At 40.2% G+C, this 24419-nt stretch overlaps 1 protein-coding gene and 1 long non-coding RNA gene across 3 annotated transcripts; both read right to left on the bottom strand.

The window, feature by feature from the left end:
- Positions 1 to 998: 998 nt before the first annotated feature.
- On the bottom strand, positions 999 to 2324 carry LOC120265665. Of its 2 annotated transcripts, none has more exons than XR_005537710.1 (3): positions 2175 to 2324; positions 1584 to 1691; positions 999 to 1353 (listed from the first exon to the last, which is right to left on the bottom strand). It is a non-coding gene; the product is annotated as an uncharacterized LOC120265665 (long non-coding RNA). The 2 variants fall into 2 exon arrangements; XR_005537711.1 differs by having other exon boundaries at positions 2269 to 2314.
- Positions 2325 to 3354: 1030 nt separating this feature from the next.
- Positions 3355 to 6174, bottom strand: LOC120265222 (putative disease resistance protein RGA3). The gene has a single exon (XM_039273104.1). The coding sequence runs from the start codon at positions 6010 to 6012 to the stop codon at positions 3355 to 3357; it is 2658 nt and encodes an 885-aa protein (XP_039129038.1). The 5' UTR covers positions 6013 to 6174.
- Positions 6175 to 24419: the final 18245 nt, after the last annotated feature.

Raw genomic sequence — 24419 nt, 5'->3', positions numbered from 1 at the left:
GCATAGATGTAATTTCCTTCCTGCATCTACTTGTGTGATGTGTTTTTCGGCAATTGAGACTAATGATCACCTCCTTCTTCATTGCCTAGTGGCTTTTTGCTATCTAGGGGCTACTTTTAGTAGACTATCGGGTTTCCCCAAGGGAGTCTCAAGGACCTTTGGGGCAACTAGCGATGGAGTGTTGCGAAATCTTTGCCATCCTTTTGGGACTTACTAGTTAAGGCTATCTCTTGGTGCATTTGGCTTGAGCAGGGCGCACTCATTTTTCACTTTAACTTACCTTTCATGTGCCACTATTATTAAAAAGATTGATCATTTGGTGCTTTTGTGGTTATCGCGATCCCGAGGCCAAAAAGCTAAATTAGAAGAAACCAATGTCAAAGATCAAGAGAGTGCAGAGTTCACTATCTACTACCTACGAGGGAGCGGGTTATCCAGTCAACGTGTCGCCCCCACAGGAGAGTAGTCGTGTTTTTGTGGTGATTGGGGTCCCTAAAAGGATCTCCCTTTTTCCTTTAGAGCCCTTCTTCTATTTTTTTGTCCTTTGTTTTGCTCTCCAACTCCTGGTGGTTGTATTTGCTTTCCTGTGGTAGCCCCTTCCCAGTGGGACCTGTGTCTTGTCTTTTTGTAATGCAATGTGGTTTATCCACTTTTTCAAAAAATATATATGGTATAAGTTTATGTATATGTACATGTATTTGTTCTTTATTAGTTGTCCATTTGCCAGCCAAGACAGCATCATTGACTGGGTGTGGCATTCATCACAATTGCAGAGATTGGTGTGACATTAAAATTAAGTTTTATCAAATTAAAGGAGAGGAGAAGAAGATCTCGAAGAAGCTTATTCAATGGAAGGTAAGAAGAGATGCATTTCGTGAAGATTCAGGCTTTACTAGTTGTTATTCAGCTTCATTTCCATGTCAGCTGATTTTGTTATTCAGTTACGCCATGTCAGCAATCCTCATCAGAATAATAGGACAATGAGCTGAAAATCAGTTACTGATCACTTATGCCACGTCAGTAGTTAGTTACTCTGCTATTCTAACATTGATCAATGTTTGCATAAATAGTTTACAAATGGATCTGCATCTCTTTGATCTTTTACACAATTGAATGAAAGGAACGAGGCTTCTCTTCTCTTCAAACTTTTCTCCAATCTCATCTCTTCTTCCCAGAATGGTCTTTCTTCATTGAAGCTGTAGCCAATGTAGGAGTTCAGCCTGTGAGAATGGAGGAGCAGGGAAGTGAATTGAACTCATTCCTTAGATTGGTTTTCAACACAGACTGACAAAAGGAACAGAATGCTTGAACAGTCAGATCAACTGAGAGAAGTGCTATGAGCCGGAACCACATCTGTGTACATCCACAGAAGTTTATGTACATTTACAAAGATGAATCTACACTGCATCAAGTGGGTATAAATAATTAAAAAAAGTTTACTTAACAAAATTAGATTTTTATGTGCTATTAATTTCGAACATCTTGCCTTTTCCAATTGAGATTTTGGACGCTATCATTGGACTATTAATTTATTTTGTGGAAGTAAAACATATTCACAGACTGGACACCAAAATTAAACTTACCAATTGAACTGATAGTTGGAAATGATTTGTTCCCATGTCTTTCTTAGTTAGACTCCCTGAGTTTTTTTGTCTTCATGTTGGTGGGACAAACCAAATATCTTGCTCATTCTTGAGAAAAAGAAAAAAATCATTATATATAAGGCATGGGAAGAGTTAATGAATGTGGTTTATTTAACAAAAACACATGGAAAAAAAAAATAAAGCTAGATAGTGGTTAGCATCAACATTGGGATAGCACAATAGATAAAGTATTCACTCACGGCATGGGGCAACAAAATATAGAAGAATATCTCTGTTTTATTTTTCTCCATTATCTCAATTCAATTATATTAGAGAGGGGCACCAACTCAATTGTAAAGCTACCTTCGTAGATTTTAATTAAAATGATGATTCTATTGACAAAAAATGTCAAACATAATCTTCCCATTTTAGGTTGAAATGAGTTGCCAAAGTAGATAAAATTGTTTTCTTTTCATCATATTTAAGGATAAAATATATTTTCAGTAAACTTCTTTTTGGACAATATTTTCAACAAACTAAAAAGCTAGAATAAAAGCAAAAATGAAAAATGAAAAAGGGAGAAAGTGGTACCTGACTATCAAATTCGTTGAAAAGAAAATTTATGAAAGAGGCAATTGCACAAATCAAAACAACAGATAGAAGGAAGTGTTTTGTGGTGACGCACTTCAAAGCTTGTTTGCCATCAGTAATAATCACATGAGGATATCGAATTGCCTCTTCTGGCTGTCCTCCCTATTTGTTTATATGAGATGGAAGAGAGAAGGTTGTAATAGTCTCCTCCAGGCTTGCATAACCTCTCTAGCTCCAGGGCATCCCTTTGATTATTAGTGCTTTTAGAGTAGGAAGAAGTTGTTGCAGGCCTTCTGGGAATGACTTCAGCGCCGGACAACCTATAATACGTAGAGACTTAAAGGAAGTGAGGGCTTGCATCCCATCAGGTAGAGACACCAGCTTGGGACAATTAGATACTTGTAAATTGCATAGTGAAGTAGAGTGTCCCATTTCTGGCCCCAAAGACTCCATGCCTGGACAACTGTGAATAACCAACATTTTGGAGTGATTTGGGGCACATGGGCAATGACTCTCAGGGCATCACAGTCAAAAACATCAAGATGCTTTAGAAACGGTGGACCACAGTCGCCTTGTGATGATGCACCAGTATAATTTTTACAAGAAATAATCATCAGATGATTGAGGGAATCGTAACCTTGCATCTCGTCTGGCCCGGACACTAGATTTTCAATCGAATTCACACGCAGGTCTCTTAGAGATTTAAGGTTCTGCAAAACCAATGCCAAGGATAGCTGTTTGCAGTGCAATAGATAAATGCTGAAGTGATGACTTCATGGCTCTTGTTTCCTCTTCATCTTGCAGCAACAAAAACCAACTCCTCAGCACAAGAATATATCTTCAAACTATGAAGAGATTCCAAATGCTTGAAAAACCTTCTTTCCTTGGACATGCTAGAGATTTGTGTCTCACAGAATGAATTCTCCATATGTAACTCTTGGAGGTTGGAATGGGGGGCATGGTTGTCGTCAACATGGGGCATCCTTTAATATTCATCCAAATGAGGCATGGAAACAAGTACGGATTTGCTTCTATACCCTCATCCATACACCACGCCTCTAGGTTCGTTAATTTTTTTCTAACCATAGCTTCTTCAAAGCAGGAAATGATTGGGGTGCGTGGCCTCTTCTGTTGATTAACAATGTGCTTGATGCCATCCATTTCATACATTTTGAGATCCTCAAGACGAGGTAAAAATCTCTGGTGGCATGGTTGTCAACTTGTGGCATCCTTTAATACTCATCCAAATGAGGTATGGAAACAAGGACAAATTTGCTTCTCTACCCTCCTGCACACACCACCCCTCTAGGTTTTCCATATTTTTTAACTCTAGAAACTTCAATGCAGGGAATGTTTGCTGTGTGTTGCCTCCTCTGTTGCTAACAATGTGTTTGATGCCAACCATTTCACTAATACTCAGATCCTCAAGACAAGGTAATATCTCAAGTGGAGGAAGTTGCTCACATGCTTTACATTTGAATAGTTCGATGCGATGTAGATATTGGAATTGTTGCATTTCTCTCATCCACATTGGAAATTGTTTGCCTGAATAATAGCTAACTATGAGTTTGTTTACTCCATTGTGAGGTTTCAAGGCTTGCAACACCTCCTCAGCATTTTCCATTGAACAACATTCATCATTAGGTCCCCAACTTAATTTTCCCCAACATAATTTTAATGTGTGAATGTTTTGTTTGTTACCCAAATTAGCTTTTCTAGCATCATCAGCATTCTTCACCTTCTGGAGATTATACAAAGCAAGTTCACCAAAGAGATTTAAGGACTTTAATTGTCCTATGTTGTTCCCTGCATCATCTCCTACAGTATATCCCGGTAGTGTTTTCAAGTTTTGTAATTGACTCAAACCAGCAGGGAATGCCTCAAACTGTCGATCATTGTCAAAAAGAAGGTGTCTAAGGCTGTTCATGTATGTTATGCTCTTGGGAAGCTCGGAAAGCTTATAACAACAATAGAGTTTCAATGTCTGCAGATTAACCAACATACAAATGGATTCTGGTAGTCTCCTTATATCAGTAAAAGAAATATCAAGGTATCGTAGATGGTGCAAATGTTCTATTGATGCAGGTAGCTCATCAATATGTGCCTGACTCAAGTCAAGCACTCTCACAAACTTCAGCTTTGACAAGACATAATAGTCTCTTCGACAATATAGCACAGTATGGATGATGGAGCAATCAACTTGGTTATGGATGATGGAATGATCACCTTGGTTATTTTCACCAACGTGTAAATTCAAATGACGTGGCTTTATTGGTATTTTGGTAGCTGCACTGCTTTTCAACAATGCAGAGCATTCATTCTGCAGAACAAAGTGTGCCAGATCATGGATGAGATCATGCATCTTACAAACTCTTCTATTTTCACTTGCATGAAGACGACAATCATATTGCAAAAGGGATCTCCTTATCAACTCAGTGAAAATCTCTTGCCCTTCAACTTCCATATCAATTCCATTTTCAGATGAAATAAACCCATGAGCGATCCAAAACTGAATCAGCTTCAATTCCTCAATATCGTGATCTTTTGGGATCATGCCACAAAAGGCAAAACACTTCTTTAAATAAGTAGGCAAATCAACATAGCTGAGCCACAGCCCTGGTAAGATTTCATTTTTTGTATGTTGTAACTTCCATGTTGCATTTTCCAACACAGCCTGCCATTCATCTTCTCTGCCCTTACAACGCATAACACACGCCAACACTTCTATAGCAAGTGGTAATCCATGACATTTCTTAACAATCTTCTTACCAATCTCCACCATTGTTGGTGGTTTCGGTGCACTTACAGCGAATGCTTTCTGTTCAAATAAATCCCAAGAGCTTTCTTCTGATAAAACGCTTAGAATATAAGGATTTTGTGCACCCATCAATCGAGAGCATTTTTCATTGCGTGTGGTTACAAGAATTCTGCTTCCTTTTTCTCCATCGAGCAACATGTTTCTAAGAGCATCCCACTTTTGGAAATCTTCATTCCATACATCATCTAATACCAGCAAATATCTCTTCTGCCCCAATTCTTTTCGTAGCTTCTGTTGCAGAGCCTCCATGTCTGTATGATCACAAATTTCCCCAGAAACTCTATGTATGATCTTTCCAGCAAGCTTCGGCACATCAAAATCATCAGAAACACAAACCCATATGCATGGTTCAAATTGATTCTTGACCCTTTCATCTGCATATACCAACTGAGCAAGTGTCGTCTTACCCAGACCACCCATGCCGACTATAGTAACCACAGCCACTTTCTCATCAAAAAAATCTCTAGTCAACATCTGCACTAACTTCTCTTTATCTTTATCTCTTCCAACAATAACTCGCGATTCATGAGCATACGAGTAGGTTTGAGGCCTGCTCCTCCAAGGTTTGATGTTGTTTTCAACAGCCCTGAGGTTGAACTTGTGCATCTCCTCAATGAGCTCATTTATTCTCTCATTGACGTTTGTGAGCTTCTTCCCCAACTGAAGTTTAAACAAGAGTGGGTTATGATCAAGAGAAAAGAATTCATGCACCTTGCTTTTTAGGCGACCAGAAAGCTCTGCCTTGCGCTGGATGAGTAGTTCATGCGTCTTGGCCTCGTCAAGGATGTCTTCAGCATCATAGACCGCATCTTTGAGCAGCAAAAGCCAATACCTGACAGCCTGGTCCGTCAACTGCCTTTCCTCTGCATCTTCAACAAGTGGTTGGATAAACACTAAGGACCTGTGGAGCTTTTGGAGCTGCTCATGAACTCCAACCCAAATGGGTCCTAAATATTGGAGGGCATGAGACGTCGATAACTCGGCGATCGTCTCCAGAGCATTGGCAAAAACTGCGGCCATTTTTTTTGGTGAGAGGTGATTAGAGTCTCAACTGAGATTTGTGTCAACTGTGGTGACAAAGTAGTGCTGCCTTCCTTTTTCTTGTTCTGTTCTTTGTGATATTTCTCGGAAGGCATTGATCATTAACTGACTTGGAAGCAGCAGTATGTGGCTACAAGCCTTGCCTTCCACTGAACGTGCGGACCTTTGACAAAAAACACTACTAAAATTATTCCAAGTAGCTATCTTCAAAGCAGATGTGGTGGGCTCACACAAATCATCCCACTGAGATTTTATTTATTTATTTTAAGACACTTGTGAATTCTTTTAAAAAAATAACCGTTTACTTTATTTATTTATTTGTTTATTTACTTATTTATTTATTGTGATAAGGTCCACAAGCTGCAACCCTAAACCGATGTCATACCTTTTTTTTTTTTCTGATAAATTTCAAAAAACTTTGGAGTTTTATATATTTACAAAATAGGGAGAAAGTTTTTTTTTTTAAAATTTAAAAATATGTGGTTTCTCTATTAAAAAAAATCATTAACTATTCTTTATTTGGATGTGGTAAAATTATCAATTCATTTAAAAATCCACTACGTGACATTTAAGAAAAATAATAATTTCTAACATAATCCCATTTGGTTTTTAGAATTTTAAATTTTTTTTTGGAATTTTGGAAGGCATTAATAAATATAAAAAATTATACCATATGGACCCGCTTTTAAATGAATTTACGATCTATATGAAAAAAAGGGAAAAAGAGAAAGAGGGAGAGCAAAGGCTGCTAAGAGAAAAGATGGTTTCGGGGTCCGATTTCTAAGTAGCTCGAACCAGCACAACTGGGATCCACCAAGTTGGAGCCTCAAGAATCTGTGAGGAGTGTGGTCCAGCTAGGTTTGAAATTATCTCCTATCTAATTCTTATTCTCCTCTCACTACCGACACTTCTCCTCCCAACAAGCACCATTCTCAATGCTCAAACAAAACAAATACCAATATCAAAGTAAACAACATAAATCTAATGCTATAGTAAATATAGTAGAAAACTGCAATACCATATAAGAATCGATGCTATAATTCCATATAATTCAGTAGGAAGTTATAATATGAATTGAAGAAAAAGGCTTTGCCATTCATAGCAATATTCATGCAAGATTGGGCTACTAAAATCCCATATCCCCATGCAAAGCGAGAGGTGGAGGATCTCGCCGTTCTGACTCTCCACCCCCTGTGTTTCGGTCTTCTCTAAAACCATCTTTAGACGCCACATCTCGTCCAGACAACACTCCACATTCCTCTCTTGTTGACAAAGTCTCTATCGCTCTCGACGAGGAGGAAATGGACGAAGATGGTAGTCAAGACGACGTCTCTTCGGGTGAAGACGATGATGAAGATATGTCTGAGGAAGCCCCTTCGGACGAATGCCCCGACGATGACATGACCCTTTATCAGTACCAGTCTGAGGCCCGTCGCGACGCTCGTGTTCGGAAAGGATCTAGCATTCTTAGCACCTCTCCAAAAAAGGGGAAGCTGGGACCTGGAGAGCCATGTCCCTAGGCATCTTTAGTGTATCCTTTTTTCTGGAAGTGCTTCTATTTCTACCTTCTTCTATGGTTTTTATGACTTCAGTTAAAATTATCTGCTGGAACTGCAGGGGGGTCTCTGCCGGAGATACCTCCACTCGGGTCTTTCGCCTTATTAAAATGCATAAGCCTGATATTGTTTGTCTTGTCGAAACCAGAGCGAACTCTGCGCGAGTTGAGCGTTTTTGCAGGAAAGTCCCCCGAAGTTGGGATTGGGCCGCGATCCTCTCTGATGGTTTTTCTGGCGGCATCATTGTGATGTGGTCTAAATCCATTGGTGTTGTCACTCCCATCGCTGCTTCCCGGCGGGCTCTCCATATCATCGTTTCTCATAATAACTTAAACTCCTTTATTATTTCTGTTATCTATAACTCCTCCCGCTTCAGAAGCCAATGTTTCTTGTGGCAAGAGCTCTCTAAACTTTCTACTCTGCAGGTCCCCTGGCTCGTCGTGGGCGACTTTAACTCCATTCTCCACAGAGATGAGCATTTGGGGGGTTCCTTCTTCCATTATCAAAGAAAGTCCCGGTCTTTTGGTGATTTCGTGGAGGTAATAATCTGCTCGACCTTAATTTCTCAGCCCTCTCTTTACAGTGTAACAACCAAGCTGGGGCTCGCTCGCCGTTGGGGCCGAGGCTAGATAGAGGTCTCATCAATCTCGCTTGGGCTGATTTCTTGAGGGATCAACTCGCTAAAAGCACATTCCCGTGTCTCCTCGGACCATTCTCCTCTTTTTATTAACTCTTCTCTTTCTCATTCTTCCTTTAATAACATTTTCCGGTTCAATAATGTCTGGTTCGATTTTTTAGGATGCCACGACGCTATTCGGGAGGCCTGGAGTAAGCCTACTCACGGCAACCCCATGCATGCCTTTGCTCACCTGCTCTCCTGTGCTCGTCATTATCTCTGCAGGTGGCGGAGAAGCGGGCTAAATAAGATAGAGGCTGATTTGTCAAACTTGGGAAGGCGATATTAGTACCCTTGAACACTCCGATTTTAATCTCGTCTCTCAAAATCTCCTCATGGAATCTTATTCTAACCTATTGGTCTTGCAGTGTCGAATTGTAACATTTGGGCTCGCGTGCCCATTTGTCGATGTCTCGAGGATGGTGACAAGAATCTGGCTATTTCCACGCTATGACTAGAATCCGTGCTCATAATAATTCTATTTCTCAGGTCGAGGATGCTTTCGGTAATCGCTGTGAGGACCAGTCCAGCATTATGAACGCCTTCCTTGATTTCTACCAAAACCTCTGGTGTACCACGTCTACCGACTCAAGCAATTTTTTCAGTAACTTTCCTAGTCCTTTCCCTTGTATTTCCGATCTTGAAGCTGCTTCCCTCACTCGGAAGGTTACTAAGGAGGAAGTCTTTCAAACTATTTTGGATCTTCCTACTGGTAAGTCTCCTGGCCCCGACGGTTTTAACGTGGAGTTTTAAAAAAACTTTTGGCCTGTTATCGGTGATCATTTGTTCTCGGCTATTCGTTTTTTCTTCGATAATGCGGTCCTTCCTTCTTCGTGGGGTAAAACATTTATTACTCTTATTCCCAAGAAGGACAGACCCAAATCAGTTTCGGATTTTCGTCCTATCTCTCTCTGTAACGTGAACTTTAAGATTATCTCTAAGCTCTTGGCTGATCGATTGAAGCTCGTTCTCCCTAATTTGATTGGCCGAGAGCAAGCTGGTTTCGTTTCTGGTCGGTGCTCATTTGATAATATCATTGTTGTGCAAGAGATAGTTCATTCTTTAGAAACAGACTCTAAAAACCCCCCTAGGATGATTATCAAGCTTGATATTGAAAAAGCGTACGACACCGTTAATTGGAGTGCAATTCTTGCTGTTCTTGCCCGTATGAACTTCCCAGCGCTTTGGATTTCCTGGATTTCTACTTGTTTACATTCTTGTTCTTTCTCTATTTTAATCAATGGTCGCTCTTCCCCTTGGTTCTTCTCGTCCCGGAGGAGTTACGTCAAGGAGACCCTATTTCCTCTTATTTATTTATTATGGTTTCTCAAGTTCTTACCTCTTTGTTCAATTCCGGTCTCTCTAATGGTTCTATTCCCGGTTTTAGCCAAAAATCTTCATCCCAATTTTAACCATCTTATATGCGTAGGCGATCTAATTGTGGTTACCCACGCCTCTAGGGCGTGTCGCTAGGAGTATCAATTTGTGTCTTAACATTTATGGCTCTTTTTCCGGACAACGGGCTAATCTTTCCAAGTCTCAAATCTTTTTTCCTTCCTGGTGTAATAAACATGTGTCTTCTCGCATTTGTTCTATCTTAAACCTCTCTCAGGCTTCTTTCCCTTTTAAATATCTTGGTATTCTCATTTCACCCAAACGTCTTGCCGCTTCCACTTTTATTCCTATGGTTGACAAAATCCGTCATCTTTTGCGATCAGTTTGGAGCAACTTTAACCTTTCCTTCGCTGCGAAAGCCACCTTAATTAACTCCTCTCTGCTTTCCATTCCTATCTACCTTCTTTTACGTGTATTCTATTCACGAGGGGGTCATCTCTATGATTACTAAAAGCTGTTAGGAAGTTCTATTGGGCGAGGGAATTGCAATGGAGCAGGGCATCCATAATGTGAATTGGAATATCATTTGTGAAAGAGTAAGCTTTCGAGGGGGCTTAAGGGATCTGCAACCTTTCTCTTGTCAAATTCTCTCTTTTGGCCAAACACGTTTTCGGCTATTTAAATATGGAGGAAAAGATTTGGGTTAGCATTGCTAAGTTCAAATATGGTAATGTGAATTTTTGGAGGCACTCCGCTCCTGCTAGGTGCTCGTGGTTTTTTCGAAGTCTTTTTTTAACGCTGCTGTTCATATCAAATCCTGCTGTCGCATAAATTCGGTTAATCCCTCTCTCACCTCCTTTTTCTGGGACCCTTGGATTTTTGACACCCCGATCGCCGTCAAACCGACTTTTTTTAACATGAGCTTGATCGACTCCAATATTACTATTCATGATGTTATTGTTGGTGAACGTTGGTGTGTGTCCGCGTTGCATCATGTTTTTGGCCCTAATTTAAATTTGCAAAGTCTGAGCTTTGTCACTTTTGATCTCGTTTCCCTCAATCATTGGGCTTGGTCTCCCCCATCTAAGCAGCATAAAATTTCTTCCTCTGTTTATGCATATCTTAATCACAGAGTGCCTCAGGCGGATCCTTGGCACGGCTGGAGATTAATCTGGAAGCTTTATCTTGCCCCCAGAACAAAATATTTTATCTGGACACTCCTTCATGGCCGATTGTCTACTTCTAACTTTCTATTTTACTTGAATCTTGGCCCTGATATCCCTTGCCGGCTGTGCGGCCTCTCCTCTGAAACTATTGATCACTTATTTTGTTATTGTCCCAAAAGTCAAGCGGTGCGGGCATTCCTCAGTTTGAAACTTAACACTTTCATCCACTTCCCGCTTGGCTTTGGATCTGGTCTCTGAGTTCTCGAGGGTGGTTTCTCTACACACATTATTTCTGTTATCTCTGCAACCGCATGGATGATTTGGAAATCCCGTTGTGATGTTATTTTCCATGACGCTCATTTTAATGTCCCCACTTTGTTGTTTGTAGAGCGATTGCTCACGTGCGGGGAGTACATGCTTTTGCGGGGGAAAGTCCGTTCGGGGCAAATGCTCATTCGAACAATATTCCCAAGTCCGATAACTTCATTTTGTTCACTTACTCTTGTGTTGACAAGCCTCGAGGTATGTTCCACTTTGGTTTCTTTATCACCAATACTAACTATGTTGTTAAATTTGCAGGTTGTTTCTCTTCCCCGGTGATTGAGTCATCTCTGGAGAATCTCTCCGCCATCTCTGCAGCTCTTCAATCAGCTCTCGATCATGGGTTTCACGTCAAGCATATATTTGTTCAGTCTTCCACAATCGCCTCTACTATCTTCACTCCCGAGCCAGTCACCACTTGGCGATTTCGCTCGCAGATTGAAGCCATTCGATTCCTTCTGAACGTCCACGGCTCCCCACGATTTCACTGCATTCCTCGGCTTTGGATGTCGCCTGCGGTCCACTTAGCTTCATTCGGTCTCAACTTCTCCACATTAAACCTTTTTCTTTTTCGACGCGACCTTCCTCATTTGGATCATGAAGGCCTTTTACGGATGACGGGTTCCTCTTCTAATCGAATGTCTTGTTATTTTGCTGTGTCTGTATCTGTTTTTGTGAACCTTCTCATTGCTCTGTTTTCTCTTTGGTTTTAATTTATTAGCCCTTGAGGTTCTTTTTTAAAAAAAAAAAAAAAAAATCTAAGATTTTTGGTAAGAAGGAAATTGGAGTTCGTAACTTCAAACCAAAACAACTTAAAACCCAACTTTATGGTGTTTGTTACAAAATAGTAAAATTATTTACTACTCATTTTTAATATATATATATATATATCTAAATCTTATAACCCTATCTTCTATTTCAACATACCATTTCTTAAAAGCAATTTTTTTATGTTTTAAATTTTATTACAGTTCATTTCAATATTTTTTTCCTTAATTTTTAATATAATTTTTATTTCATAAGTCTTATTGTTAGATAATCTATGTATAAGTAGGAGAATACTTTTTTAATTAAAAATAAATTTTATTAAAACTAATTATATCTAATATCCCATGATATACTTAGGCAAGCACAACAATAAATAAATAAATAGAACATTATATATTACAATTTATTACAATTTAAGGGAAAACATAAAAAATTGCTCCACACCATAATAAAAGAGTGATAATTAATTTTCCTTCCAAATAAGAGGTTAAGGGTTCAAATCCCCCTCATCTTATAAGTCAACAATTGTCACAAGAAAAAAAAATGTTAAAAATAAGAATTATGAGAAATAATACATTTTACATCTTGTCCAAATTTTTTTTTTAAAAGCCTTCTTTCAGAAATTATTAACAAACCACCCTTTTTGTACTTTGCCCATACAGTTGGCATTTCAAACCATTAGAAACTACTTAGCATAGAGTCAAAGTTTCAAATGCTGATTTACTTATATTAACCAAATTGAACAAGTTGGTATAATTTAGAGATCAATTTTGTTTTCATTGAGATTCAAGAGTTAAGATGAACAAATTGTAAGAGCCAGGCACCTAAACGTTCTGCATATGACTGCCTAGGCATCCGTTTAATTCCTGCCTACACCCAAATTGACCGATCAATTAAAAATATCTCAATATAGCCTATCAACCTAATCTAGACAAGTTGGGCCAATTTCCAACCCAAACCCATACCCATCTTTCACATATCAAAATTCATTAACTAACCTAAACCCTTTACCTGCATACCTTTCAAGTTATTCCTGCATGTCCCTTTCTTATTTACTAATCTCGGAGGTTCAACTAGATAACCCGCCTCCTCATTGAACCTAGAGGATGGTTTCTTATGTCTTTCACTCTTCCTAGTACCCTACACATTATCTGTAGACCCCCCCCCCCTCGGAAATGGAATCATCCCAAACAACATCAAAGTCATGCGAAGCTGTGACCAATGATTGACCCTCAAAATATTCTATCTCCTTCCCTCTTCCTGAAGGGCTATATACACCAACCGGTGTAGTATGATATCTGGAATCATGGCCCATGTACCGGCCATGAAATGCCACTTAAATCCATCTGGAGGCTTCATAGGAGGAATTGTTTCTATATTATGGAAAATATCATTAGATAGCTCCATATTATCACTTCTAGGCCCACTTGGAGAAAACCCAGCCAACATCCTTCTCCCCCCTTAGCCCAACATCTAGCCCAAAAACCAGCTGAGTATTAAACCTAAATTTTGGCCTATTTTATAGAAAAGCACAAGATCATACTGGGTATTATTTTAAGAGAAGCCCACAACCCAAGGCCTATAGCATTACCCAGCTCAACATCCGAAACCAAAGGATACTCCTTCATTACATAGGGACTGCATTCTTCTTTAAATCCAACATATCTAATGACTCACCATCCTCCACCTGGGCGACAGACACCGACCTCACAACAACCTCTAATCTCTTTTCCTCGAATGCTCCTAATGTGCCACCTATAAACAAACGTGAACCCGGAATGCTTACCTTCCACATTTTGACACGGCGCCCTCTCGGGCCATGCGACGTCAAGGCATCCAAGCTGCTTGATCGGCAACGCTCAGGAGACTAAGCCTTCCTATGCCCTCCGGTTCTTCTCAAACCCCCAGAGAGACCACCGGTCCGAGGCACTAGCGCCCGAGAGCGGTGATGACCCACCACCTTTCCACAATAGGGGGAGCAGCGCTCAACCACCGTTGGAGAGTCTGAAGAAAGTTTAACAACATCTTCATCGAGGGAGCAACACTCAACCACCAAATGGCCACTCTCTGCATTGCTAGGTTGTATCTCTTGCTCCTTTCCTTTCTTCTCTTCCGCATGAGGCTCAAACCCTGTCATCGTCTTCAACTTCCCTTTCTCTTCCGCCGAAATGTTATGCGTGAAGTGATCGACCGTCGGTTGCTTGTCGTCAGCTACGTCCTCCCCAACCAGCAAAACATATCGACCTAACACTCACCGCTACTTCGAGAATTCACCTTTATCAGTCATGATGAGAACTTGGTATTTCCTCATGCCTAAATTGTACTCCATCTCCATCGACAGCTCGACTCCCCTCCGAAGCCGGATCAAGGTTGAAATAAACTTCTTGTGAGGAACCAACGCTTGAGATAACACCACAAGTTCTCCCACTGGCTACAGCACTTCCGTGATAATCTCCTAGCACCACCCATGCAATAGGAGGTTCTAGATAATAGTCCATTGCCCCTCCCTGGAGGCACAACCATCCACCCCTATCTCCACCAACCATCATGCTAGGTTAAGAGTGTAGGGCCCATCTTTAGTCTCTACCCTAAAAGATCTCAATTTACGAACCTCCTTGACCTCTTCCCTGCTCGCCAATGGCACCAAGAAGATGCACTCGTTCAACAAAGTGATTGGTCCAACCAACACACGATTGATAACAGCCACCGGATTCAGTAACATGACCTTCCATAATGGAAAGCACCGCCACCCTAGCTAAATCCTCACACACCTTCTCTATCTCTGATGACAAAGAGAGAGAGAGAGATCGATGCCCTGGAAATACTTGGCTTCCACTAGTTCTCTAGCATCAGCCTAGCTTTGTCACCTTCTAAACCGCCCTACCAACTTCTGGTAGCGCAGCAACCTCCTCCTGAGCACCCATCCGTTTGGAACGAACATGAAGCAGCTTCCTATGTGGGCTTCACCGAGATTCCAATGGACATCTCGCTGCCATGTGCCCTATGCACGCATAACGCAAGCAAACAATCTGATGTCGGCAATCGGCAATCTTATGCAAAGATCTGAAGCATCAGCCATATGCCGACTCCTTTAGAGACTGCGGGCGTTTGGATCCTGCCAACATTAAAGCTCCTTTCTTCAACTCTGACGAGGCACAAAATGAGCTTCGACTGGCCGCAGCCTTTATCTCACTAGAAGAAGAAGAACTCACTTCTTGAGCATAAGTCATCTTCTGGCCTCGGTTCCTTCCTCCCTTAGTAGTTTCTTGCTGTCGTTGAGCTCCCTGCACATCACCGACACACTCGCCGAGTCTTTTGCCCTTCATAACCTCACCTCCATCTTTACGAACTTCTCCACCACTAGCTGGCAGAAATTTTCCTACCAGGGCAGTTCATGGTTTTTTTTGTTAAAGGCCCCATTAGTCTCATTTTGTCACAATTTGAGGGTACAACTTAACATCATAACACCTAAATATTGAAATATTCTAATATAGACTCCATTTTTTTTTTTTTGAGGGAAAGAGCTCATAGAGCTATTTTATTAATAGTGAAAAATAAGGTACAAAAGAGTTTAAGTTACACAAAAGCAAAACCCAAATAACAAACAAATACAATCCAAAACCCAACAGACAAACAAACAAAAACCAGACCAACCTGAAAAAAACAGTGAGCAAATTACAACAAAAAACCATTAAGCCTAAAAGACTGATAAGTGCTTGTGCGATATGAATGCGAAGCGTTCATTCCTTATGTTGAGCATTACTTTCCTCAGTTTTCTACATTAATATGTGTGTTTTATGTAACTTTTACGCAGGTAGGGTTGTGAGGCCGAGTATGAAGGAAATGGGCCAATGTGGATCATAATGCACCTATTTTGGAGGAGATCTTGTTAAGGTTCAAACGCGAAGACATAGGTCAGGTGTGAGATGCTAGAGTGTGTGCCAACCTCCTCGCATTTGAGTGAGCACATCTATTTGGAGGGGCACAAAGGCAGTCACGCTCGAGCATTCTGACTTATGCATATAAAAACAAGAGCCCCGCCAACATGTACATCATTAAAGAAGCAAGTGATTCACGACGTGAACGTGTGCCCGTTTGTGTTACCCCGATGAAAGTATGGAATTGGGAAGTTAACAGGTCGAAGGCTGTAGCAGAGCACTGAAGCAACATTGTAGCAATTACTGTAGCAACACTGTTCACGTACCGGTGAGAAATCGGAGAAGCGAGAGAATCCACACGGGCGTGTGGAAATTATCCACGCCTGTGTGGAAATTCCGTCAGGGCGTGTATCGTCCACGCCTGAGTGGAGTTGCCCGATTCAACCCTATTTAAAAGCCGATTCAGCCCCGATTTTTTTGGTATTCTTTTCTCCATCTTTTCCCCAACTTGTGAGAGGACTTGGCTAGGGGTTTTCGAGGGGTATTGGCCAAGGTTTTGGAGAAGTTCTACGGCTCCGACATCGTGATTCCATTAGGAAGAAGATTGGTAAGGGAGCCTCGATCGAGGCGTATCCTATACCCGAGACGAAGGAATCTTTGGACTGACGAGTGAGAGGACTCTCCACAAGACTATCGACACGACCATAGAGGGTGTTTCTTTATGGATTCATTGCTTTTACATTCGATTTCTTTGATTGTATTAAGCTCCATAGAGAGCTAAACCCCTAGTGGGTACTTGGATGATTGCGAACCCTAGGATGTATTCGTTTCATTGAACTTCTTTATTATGCTTTCAATAAATTGATGTTTATTGTGAATTCCAACCTTGAATGCTTGATTGTATGAACATTTCCCCTAGAGTGACACTAGGGTTGAGAGTTCTTGTTGGTAACCTTGTGAGTGAGTGACACACCACTAGCGTTAGACAAAGCTAGGTTGGAGAGGGGTTGAGAGGATGAGTCGAGGAGAGTGCAGGGGCGTCCCTTTCCCTCCGGCGTGATAGATTCTACCTCCGTTCCTCGAGTTCTTTGCGGCCATAATGGAGTGAATGGTCTAAGGGATGAACCTCCAGCTGGGGGCCTAGTTGCGCGTGCAATGGAGTGAAGCGTTGAGAGGATCTTAGTATCTAGGGCTTAATTGTGGCTAGGGGACCTTCCATCCGGACCAAAGGGGTAGGTCTATATTTAGGAAGAGATTTATCACTTGGAATCCCTAGAGCTCATTGCAACTCTATGCGAGTGCGAGGTGTTGAGATTGTTCGATTTCTCCTCGGGACATGTATAGAGTTAGGCATAGTTGACCTTAGATTTGGGACTATGTATGTAAGGATTTCCACGACTCACCATTGCATTAATTAGGAAGCATAATGAGAGTTCTTGCACTTGAAGCGATCATCTTAGGTGAAGCATTATCCGAGTACCCCATTCTTTATCGATTGCCTTACCCTCTTCTTACTTTTGCTCTTTCACTTGTTGTTTTTATTGTTGAGAATTGAATCAATTTCACACTTATCACTATTGATATTCCACATAGCTAAGAATCAAATTAAGTATTTTCACTCCCTACTCCCTGTGGATTCGACCCCGCTCACCCGGGATTATTACTTCGACAAGCCCGTGCACTTGCGGGATATAAGCAAGGGGACCTTGTCAAAGACTTCATCAGCCATTTGGGAAGCTCCCTGCCAGAGTGAAACAGAGAAATTTCATGATGATTGAGGCCATGAGTAGCTAAGGAGTTTGTGGGCCTGTTCCAGATTGTGGGAATAATCCCCAGCTTAGGACAGTTTACCTCCGCAATAAATCCTTTCATGATAGTTATCTACAATTGAAGCCTCCATAATTCAGTCCAGGAATCAGTCTTCACTGCATCAATTAGATCTGCACAAGGGGAAAGAATGGTCTTGATGTTCAGTTCCTTGGTGATCTCATCCTGAAGAGCAAAACAGATTGCCTTGGCTGCTGCCTCCATGTGAGAGTTTGCAGAGCACCTACAGTAGCCAGATCTCAACAAGTTAGCTTTGTAATCAGCAACAAAGAAGCCAAGCCCAACTATAGAATTTTCTTCATTGAAAACAGAAGCAGTAATCAGAATTGGGCTGTCAGCAAAGGTATAATTATTCAAAAGAAAATTCCTCCCCAAATGTATATATGATGCATAAGAAAACTCCCTGACATGCCCAGTTGCCCATCGGGATATCTTAGCACCATCCAGCTGATCATTGTTGAAAATTTTATTACAACGAGCTTTCCAAATGAACCACAGTGTAGAAGCAATAATCGACTGAATAAACCGATTGTTACCAGTCACCACTTGGTTAAGCCACAGACCAGAAGAAATCCCATTAGAAAGGTTAATGGGCATACCAACCATAGTGCAAGTGATGTTCCAAATTTCTTGAGCTTTACCACAGTTTAGAAATAAGTGCTCCACAGATTCAGTGTGTAAATTGCAAAATGTGCACAATATTTGAGGACCTAAATTCAGTCGATATAGATAATAATTGGTTTTAATAGCATCATGAAACAATAACCAGATAAAATGTTTTACCTTTGGAGCTACATTGAGCTGCCACAAATGCTTCCAACCCTCCCAAAAATTACCAGAACTCTTATCATGTTTAAAAAATGTGTAAACCATAGTGGATAATTTAGAACCTTTTGATTTGGGTAACTAGACCCAATTATTGGCTGATTCATAGTCAATACAGCTATGACTCAAAACATTATCCTTCAGGAATATACCGAAGATAATATGCATGCAAGAAATATTCCAGTCTATATCAATCAATAACTCAGAGATTTGCACATGATCATAATCAAGATCCATATTAAGATATGTAGGTTTAAGAGCTAAAGGTATCTCAAAATACCAAGGATCATGAAGGAAATACGTCATGTCCGGATTAAAGGAGTTCATCCAGAGAAAAGGTCTGATTACTAGAGTAGTGCGAAACATACCTCGGTATACCCAAGAGCATTTCATGGGGATATTACCTCACCAGATATCCATATAGCCATATTTATCAATAATAATATCCACCCACCACTTGTTATTGTTGTTCAGCAAACTCATAACATTCTTTGGCATAAGAGCAATTTTAGAAAGGCCTAGATTCCTAATTGACAAGCCCCCCTCAGATCTATCAAGCATAATTTCATTCCAACCGACTGAGTTGATGCCCTTTCTATTGCTATCCTTGGCCCAAAATAGGGTCCTACCAGCCTTGTTGATCCGATCAAGAATAGACTTTGGAACAGGGTATACCGACATGTAATACAAAGGCGCAGTCATGATAGAAGCATTTATAAGAATGGTTTTCCCTGCTGGAGTAATTTTAGATTTCCGCCAAAAAACAATTAACTCCTCAATCTTGTCCACCATAGAGGAGAAACAAGAGAGTACCAATCGTTTAGAAGAAATTAAAATACCCAGGTAAGTAAAAGGGAAAGAACCAATCTTATAATTAAGAATTGTAGAAATTCTGGAGGAGAGGTGTTTATTGAAGCGACTAGGGAAAATGACTTCTGATTTCAAATTATTAACTCTTTGCCCCGTCAAATTGCCATAAAAAGTAAAACAGCTCTTAATGTTCCTAGCAGACTTTCTAAAAAGCATTCGAGACAAGAATAATGTCATCCGCATACATCAAGTGGTTGAAATTACTATGGAGATTGGAATTAAAACCAGGAATGGCATTGATACTTAGGGCATAATTAAGCATAGTAGTCAAGTTTTGAGCAACAAGTATAAATAAGTAGGGGGAAAGAGGGTCTCCCTGTCTAATGCCCCTACTAGCAATAAACCAAGAAGTATGAGTTTTGTTGATCAACAAGGCATAATAGACATTACAAATACACATCTTAATCCAGCTAATCCATCTACCAGGGAACCCCATTTTGGACAAAGTAGTAAGAATTGCAGACCAACTCAGCGTGTTATAAGCCTTAGCAATGTCAAGCTTAATCAACATCCTAGGGGGGAAGCATCATTGTCAATAGAATGGGCCACTTCTTGAAGAGTTAGAATGTTATTAAAGGGAGTTCTACCATTAACAAAACCACACTGTTCTTTACCAATCAAATTAGGGAGAATCCCTTTCAGACGATTAGCAAGAATTTTAGATATAATCTTGTAGCAAACATTGCACAGGGAAATTGGACGATAATTAGCAGCCACATTAGGATTAGGTTTTTTAGGAATTAAAGCAATAAAGGTCTTACCCCAATTATTAGGCATGACCGAGTGACTGAAAAAATACCTTATAGTTGAGAAAAGAGCATCTCCAATCTCAGTCCAGTAAAAACGATAGAACTCTACGTTAAAACCGTCTGGACCAGGGCTCTTACCATCCGGTAAAGATTGCAGTGCCTCAAGCACTACTTCTCTGATCAGTTCCTTACCTTCAATATCAGTTATCTTTGGGAGATCATCGGGAAGGACCGATGCAATCTCATGTTCTTGCCTTCTGTTCGGATCATTCCAAAGATCTGAGAAAAAATTAATAAGATTTCGGCTAACACTAGGAAGATCAGTATATACAGTACCATTCGAATCTATAATATTAGTGATAGTATTGGAATGATTACAGAAACGGACAGAATTAAAAAAGAAAGAGGAGTTATTATCACCATTTTGAACCCACATAAGCCTGGCCTTTTGGGCCCATTTATTGTTGTTCTGTCTATGCAGAGCTGAGAGGTTATTATACATAGCTGTAAGGGATTGAGGTGAGAAATCATTAGAGATACCTGATCCATCCTTACCCTCAGCTTCCACGATGGATTTCTCCAGTTTCTCGATACCTACCTCAATTGGGTGAAGACCTTTATTCTTCCAATCCAACAGAAAGTATCTGGTACGAGATAGAAGATGAGATACTCCCTGCATAGGATTAGAATGAGGCGAAAAATTCCAAGCCTTTCTAACACTCGCATGACAACCCAAGTACTCCAACCAGAAGTTTTCAAACCTAAAAATTTTCTTTTTACCAACATTCCTGGGAACCAAAGTCATAAGGAGGGGCGAGTGATCCGAAAGGAACCTAGGAAGATGGCGAACGAGACAAGAATCAAAACTGTTAGACCACATCGGATTCACCAGGCATCAATCCAATCGGGCCCAACGCCTAGCAAGACCCTGTTGATTATTGCACCAAGTATAAGAAGAACCAACAAAGTTAACATCCGACAAGTTATTAGAGGCAATAAATTCAGTAAAAATAGAGGCCTTTCTACTATAGTAATAATTAGAGCCACCCCGATGCTCCTCTTTAGAAATAATCGAATTGAAATCACCCATGATAACCCAAGGTAAATTTAAGGAATTCATACCAGAGAGCTCCTTCCAGAGAAGACGTTGGTTATGGATGACATTAGAGTTGTAGATAGTTGAGAGAATCCAGCTGTTAGAGTTGCTAGCAATAACTACTAAGTGCAGGACATACCTGGAACTTACCAGTGGGGTGACCACCCCAATATTTTTGTTCCAAATAATGATGATGCCTCCAGAGAACCCTTCTGCGAGCACCGCCGCCCATTTCCACGGATCTTTGAATTTAGAACAAAATCTTTGGAGACGGTCGTCATTAGCTATGGTTTCTACTAGGCAAAAGATGGCCGGTTTGAGCTTCTTCAGAAGATATAAGATTCTAGAGGTGGTATCAGGACTTGATACTCCCCTAAAATTCCAGCACACCATTTTAGTAACTTCATTAAACATAGGTAAATATATAATACGGAGAGGAACAAAGACAGCATAGAAAAGCAAGTATAAATAAAACCAGGTTAGACTGATATACAACATCAAGCTAAAACCGAAAAGGGATCAAGAGATCAAGGATTTTCTCCTCCAGTTACCACCCTCCCCTTCTTGGGGGATTTCTTCTGGATATGAATGCCTTTTCGCGACAGCGATTCCTTCCGATGGCTGATCTGGTATTGCACTAATGTCATCGAATCCTCTGGTTCCATGACATCCCCGCCTTCTAATGAGTCCCCAGAGCCAACTTCTGAGTAACTCATATAGTGATCTGAGTCATCAGCAGAGTGGGAGGGATTAGTCAGAACAGGAGAATCTCTCTCAACAGTCAATTGATGCGGCCCAGAAGAACCCGCAACTCTCTGATCTTCAGAGAGGTTGCTAGATATTCGAAGAGTAGGATGAAAAACCAATGGGCCTGGGGTCTCAAAAGGCAAAACAGCCTTTCCTTTGTCCAAAACCGAAGGTAAAAAGGAGATGGAGACGCGGGATGGAGAGGGATGTCGCAAATCCCCTAGGCTCTGGCGGCTGCAGTTACTGGACCCATGCCCGACGACCCTGCATTTGTAGCAGAAAGTAGGGAGATGTTCATAAAGGACGATGACAAAGACCCTATGCTCCTCGTCTCCCACCCAAAAGCCTTTCTTTAGTGGTTTAGCTAAGTCAATCTCAATACAAATCCTCGCAAATTTGGACCTGGACAAAGAAGAAGTAACTTCATCAATTTTGAGTAAACGACCCAATAAAGAGGATATTGTTTCCAGCGCCTCGCCGTCCCACAGCTCGAAGGGAGATTATGCAACTGGACCCAAATGGCAGCCGTAGATAGTTTAGTGAAAGCTGGCTCAAAGAAAGGCTGCCACGGTGTCAGTTACAGAACAACACCGTTCACCGCCCAGGGACCTTCAAACAATAGCCGATTTATAGCATCCATTGTACCACAACGAATAAGCAAATATCCGTTCGGCAAATCAGAAATTTGGAAGGCACCAAGCTCCGACCATTTAGAACCCAAAATTTCTTTAACTTGTTCGAACGGAGGCGACTTTCCGAAAAATTTTCCATACAACGACGTATGGAAACGCATCTTCGCCCTTTGGACCGTTTCTCCGTCCAGACGAAGGAACTCCGTGGTACTTGCTTTCAGTTTGGTTAACATCAGACCTTCAATAAGCAGTGAGGTAGGGGGGTTCTCTTAGCCGCAACTGCAACATCAACATCCGCCCAAGACTTATTCACCATGGGGGTCTGAGGAGGCTGTCCCCCACTTGCCATGGCAAGGGGGGAGAGGAGAATAGGATGAGAAACGCGAGAAGAAGACAAGAGAGATGCTCAGGAGAGATGCTCAGGAGAGTAATCCTACTTTGCTATATCGATATAGACTCCATTTTTTAATGATATAAACAACATCAAACAAAAGCCTAAATACAAAAGCAAGGCTAGAAGATAATCATTTATAGTTTTAAAACTAAATTAATTCAATAATTTTACAAACTTGAGTTTCAAATAAAATTCATCAAATCATTATGCATATAAATGATAGTTTTATATTTTAAATATGCTGATTTAACATTATTAATTAATTAATGAATTTAGCTGGCTGAAATTTATGAAATCCAAACCAAACGGTCAAATTCAACAAAATAAAAAATATATATGAACAAATCGAGTTAATTTGGTTTGAACTAAATAGTGCACAAGCCCAATCTATGGTGTGTCAAAGAACGAACTATTGCTCTTTAGCATCTACACACGTCAAATATTATAAACAATCTAACTAATATATATAAATATATCACTACAAGAAAAACAGAAATTTGGCACAGTAATTTTGTCACGGAATTAAAACCGTGCCAAATTTGTCACGGAAATTGGCACTGAAATAAAAACAGTGACAAAAAAAATTGTGACAATAATTGGCATGGAAAAAAAAACGTGCCAAAGTTTGTCACGGTCTTTGTTTTCGTGCCAATGTTTGTGACAAATTTGTCACGGTATTTAGCACGGTACTTACAATCCGTGGCAAACACCATGACAAATACAGTAAAAAATATTTTCACGATTAAAACCGTGACAAAAACAGTGACAAAATAAACCAACATAAAATGGTCTTTTAGTAATATTACAAAAAACTAAAAAAAAATTAACAAAATAAAATTAACATGGATTGAAGAGATGAGTACAACCCTCCACAACGGATATTTTTTTCTCATATGAAATACTTAATAAGTGCAAATATATTTATATCCTAATCATATTATTAAATAAAAAGAATTTTTATATGCATAAAAATAAAAATAAAAAAACAAAAATTAAAAAAATCTTTGGGTTCATTTGCAAAACTTTTATAAAAAGATTAAAAAAATATAAAAAAATGTGATATTTTTAATTTATTAATCGGGGCAGGGGAATCCCGAAATCGAAAAATCCCTGAGGGGACGATTCTGAGGGACAAAATATTCCGGGTATTCTGGTTCGAGACAGGGATCGGGGATGGGAGCGTAAAATGAGGGCCGGGGGTGGGAAATGTGTCCCCCAGTGAATACCAGCCCGTTAACATCCCTACCACCGTACAGATAATCTCAAATGATTGATAATATGATTCTATTTTTATTAAAACTTAATAATTGTTTTTTAAAAAATAATTATAATTTTTATTTGGCACGGTTTGCCGGAATCCGTGCCAAAAACCGTGACAAAGAAGAATATTTGTCACGGTTATTGGCAAGGGATTTTGATATAATTTGACAAATTCATTGTTACAATTTTTATTTTTTTAATAAAAAAATTATATTTGTGGTGTGCATGCACAAATATTGTGACTAACTCAATACTAACTAAATACAAATTATAAAATATAAAATTA

Source organism: Dioscorea cayenensis, chromosome 7 (assembly GCF_009730915.1).
Source record: "Dioscorea cayenensis subsp. rotundata cultivar TDr96_F1 chromosome 7, TDr96_F1_v2_PseudoChromosome.rev07_lg8_w22 25.fasta, whole genome shotgun sequence".
NCBI lineage: Eukaryota > Viridiplantae > Streptophyta > Magnoliopsida > Dioscoreales > Dioscoreaceae > Dioscorea > Dioscorea cayenensis.
The sequence above is the reverse complement of the archived record's forward strand: the minus strand, read 5'-3'. Positions and strand labels throughout refer to the sequence as shown.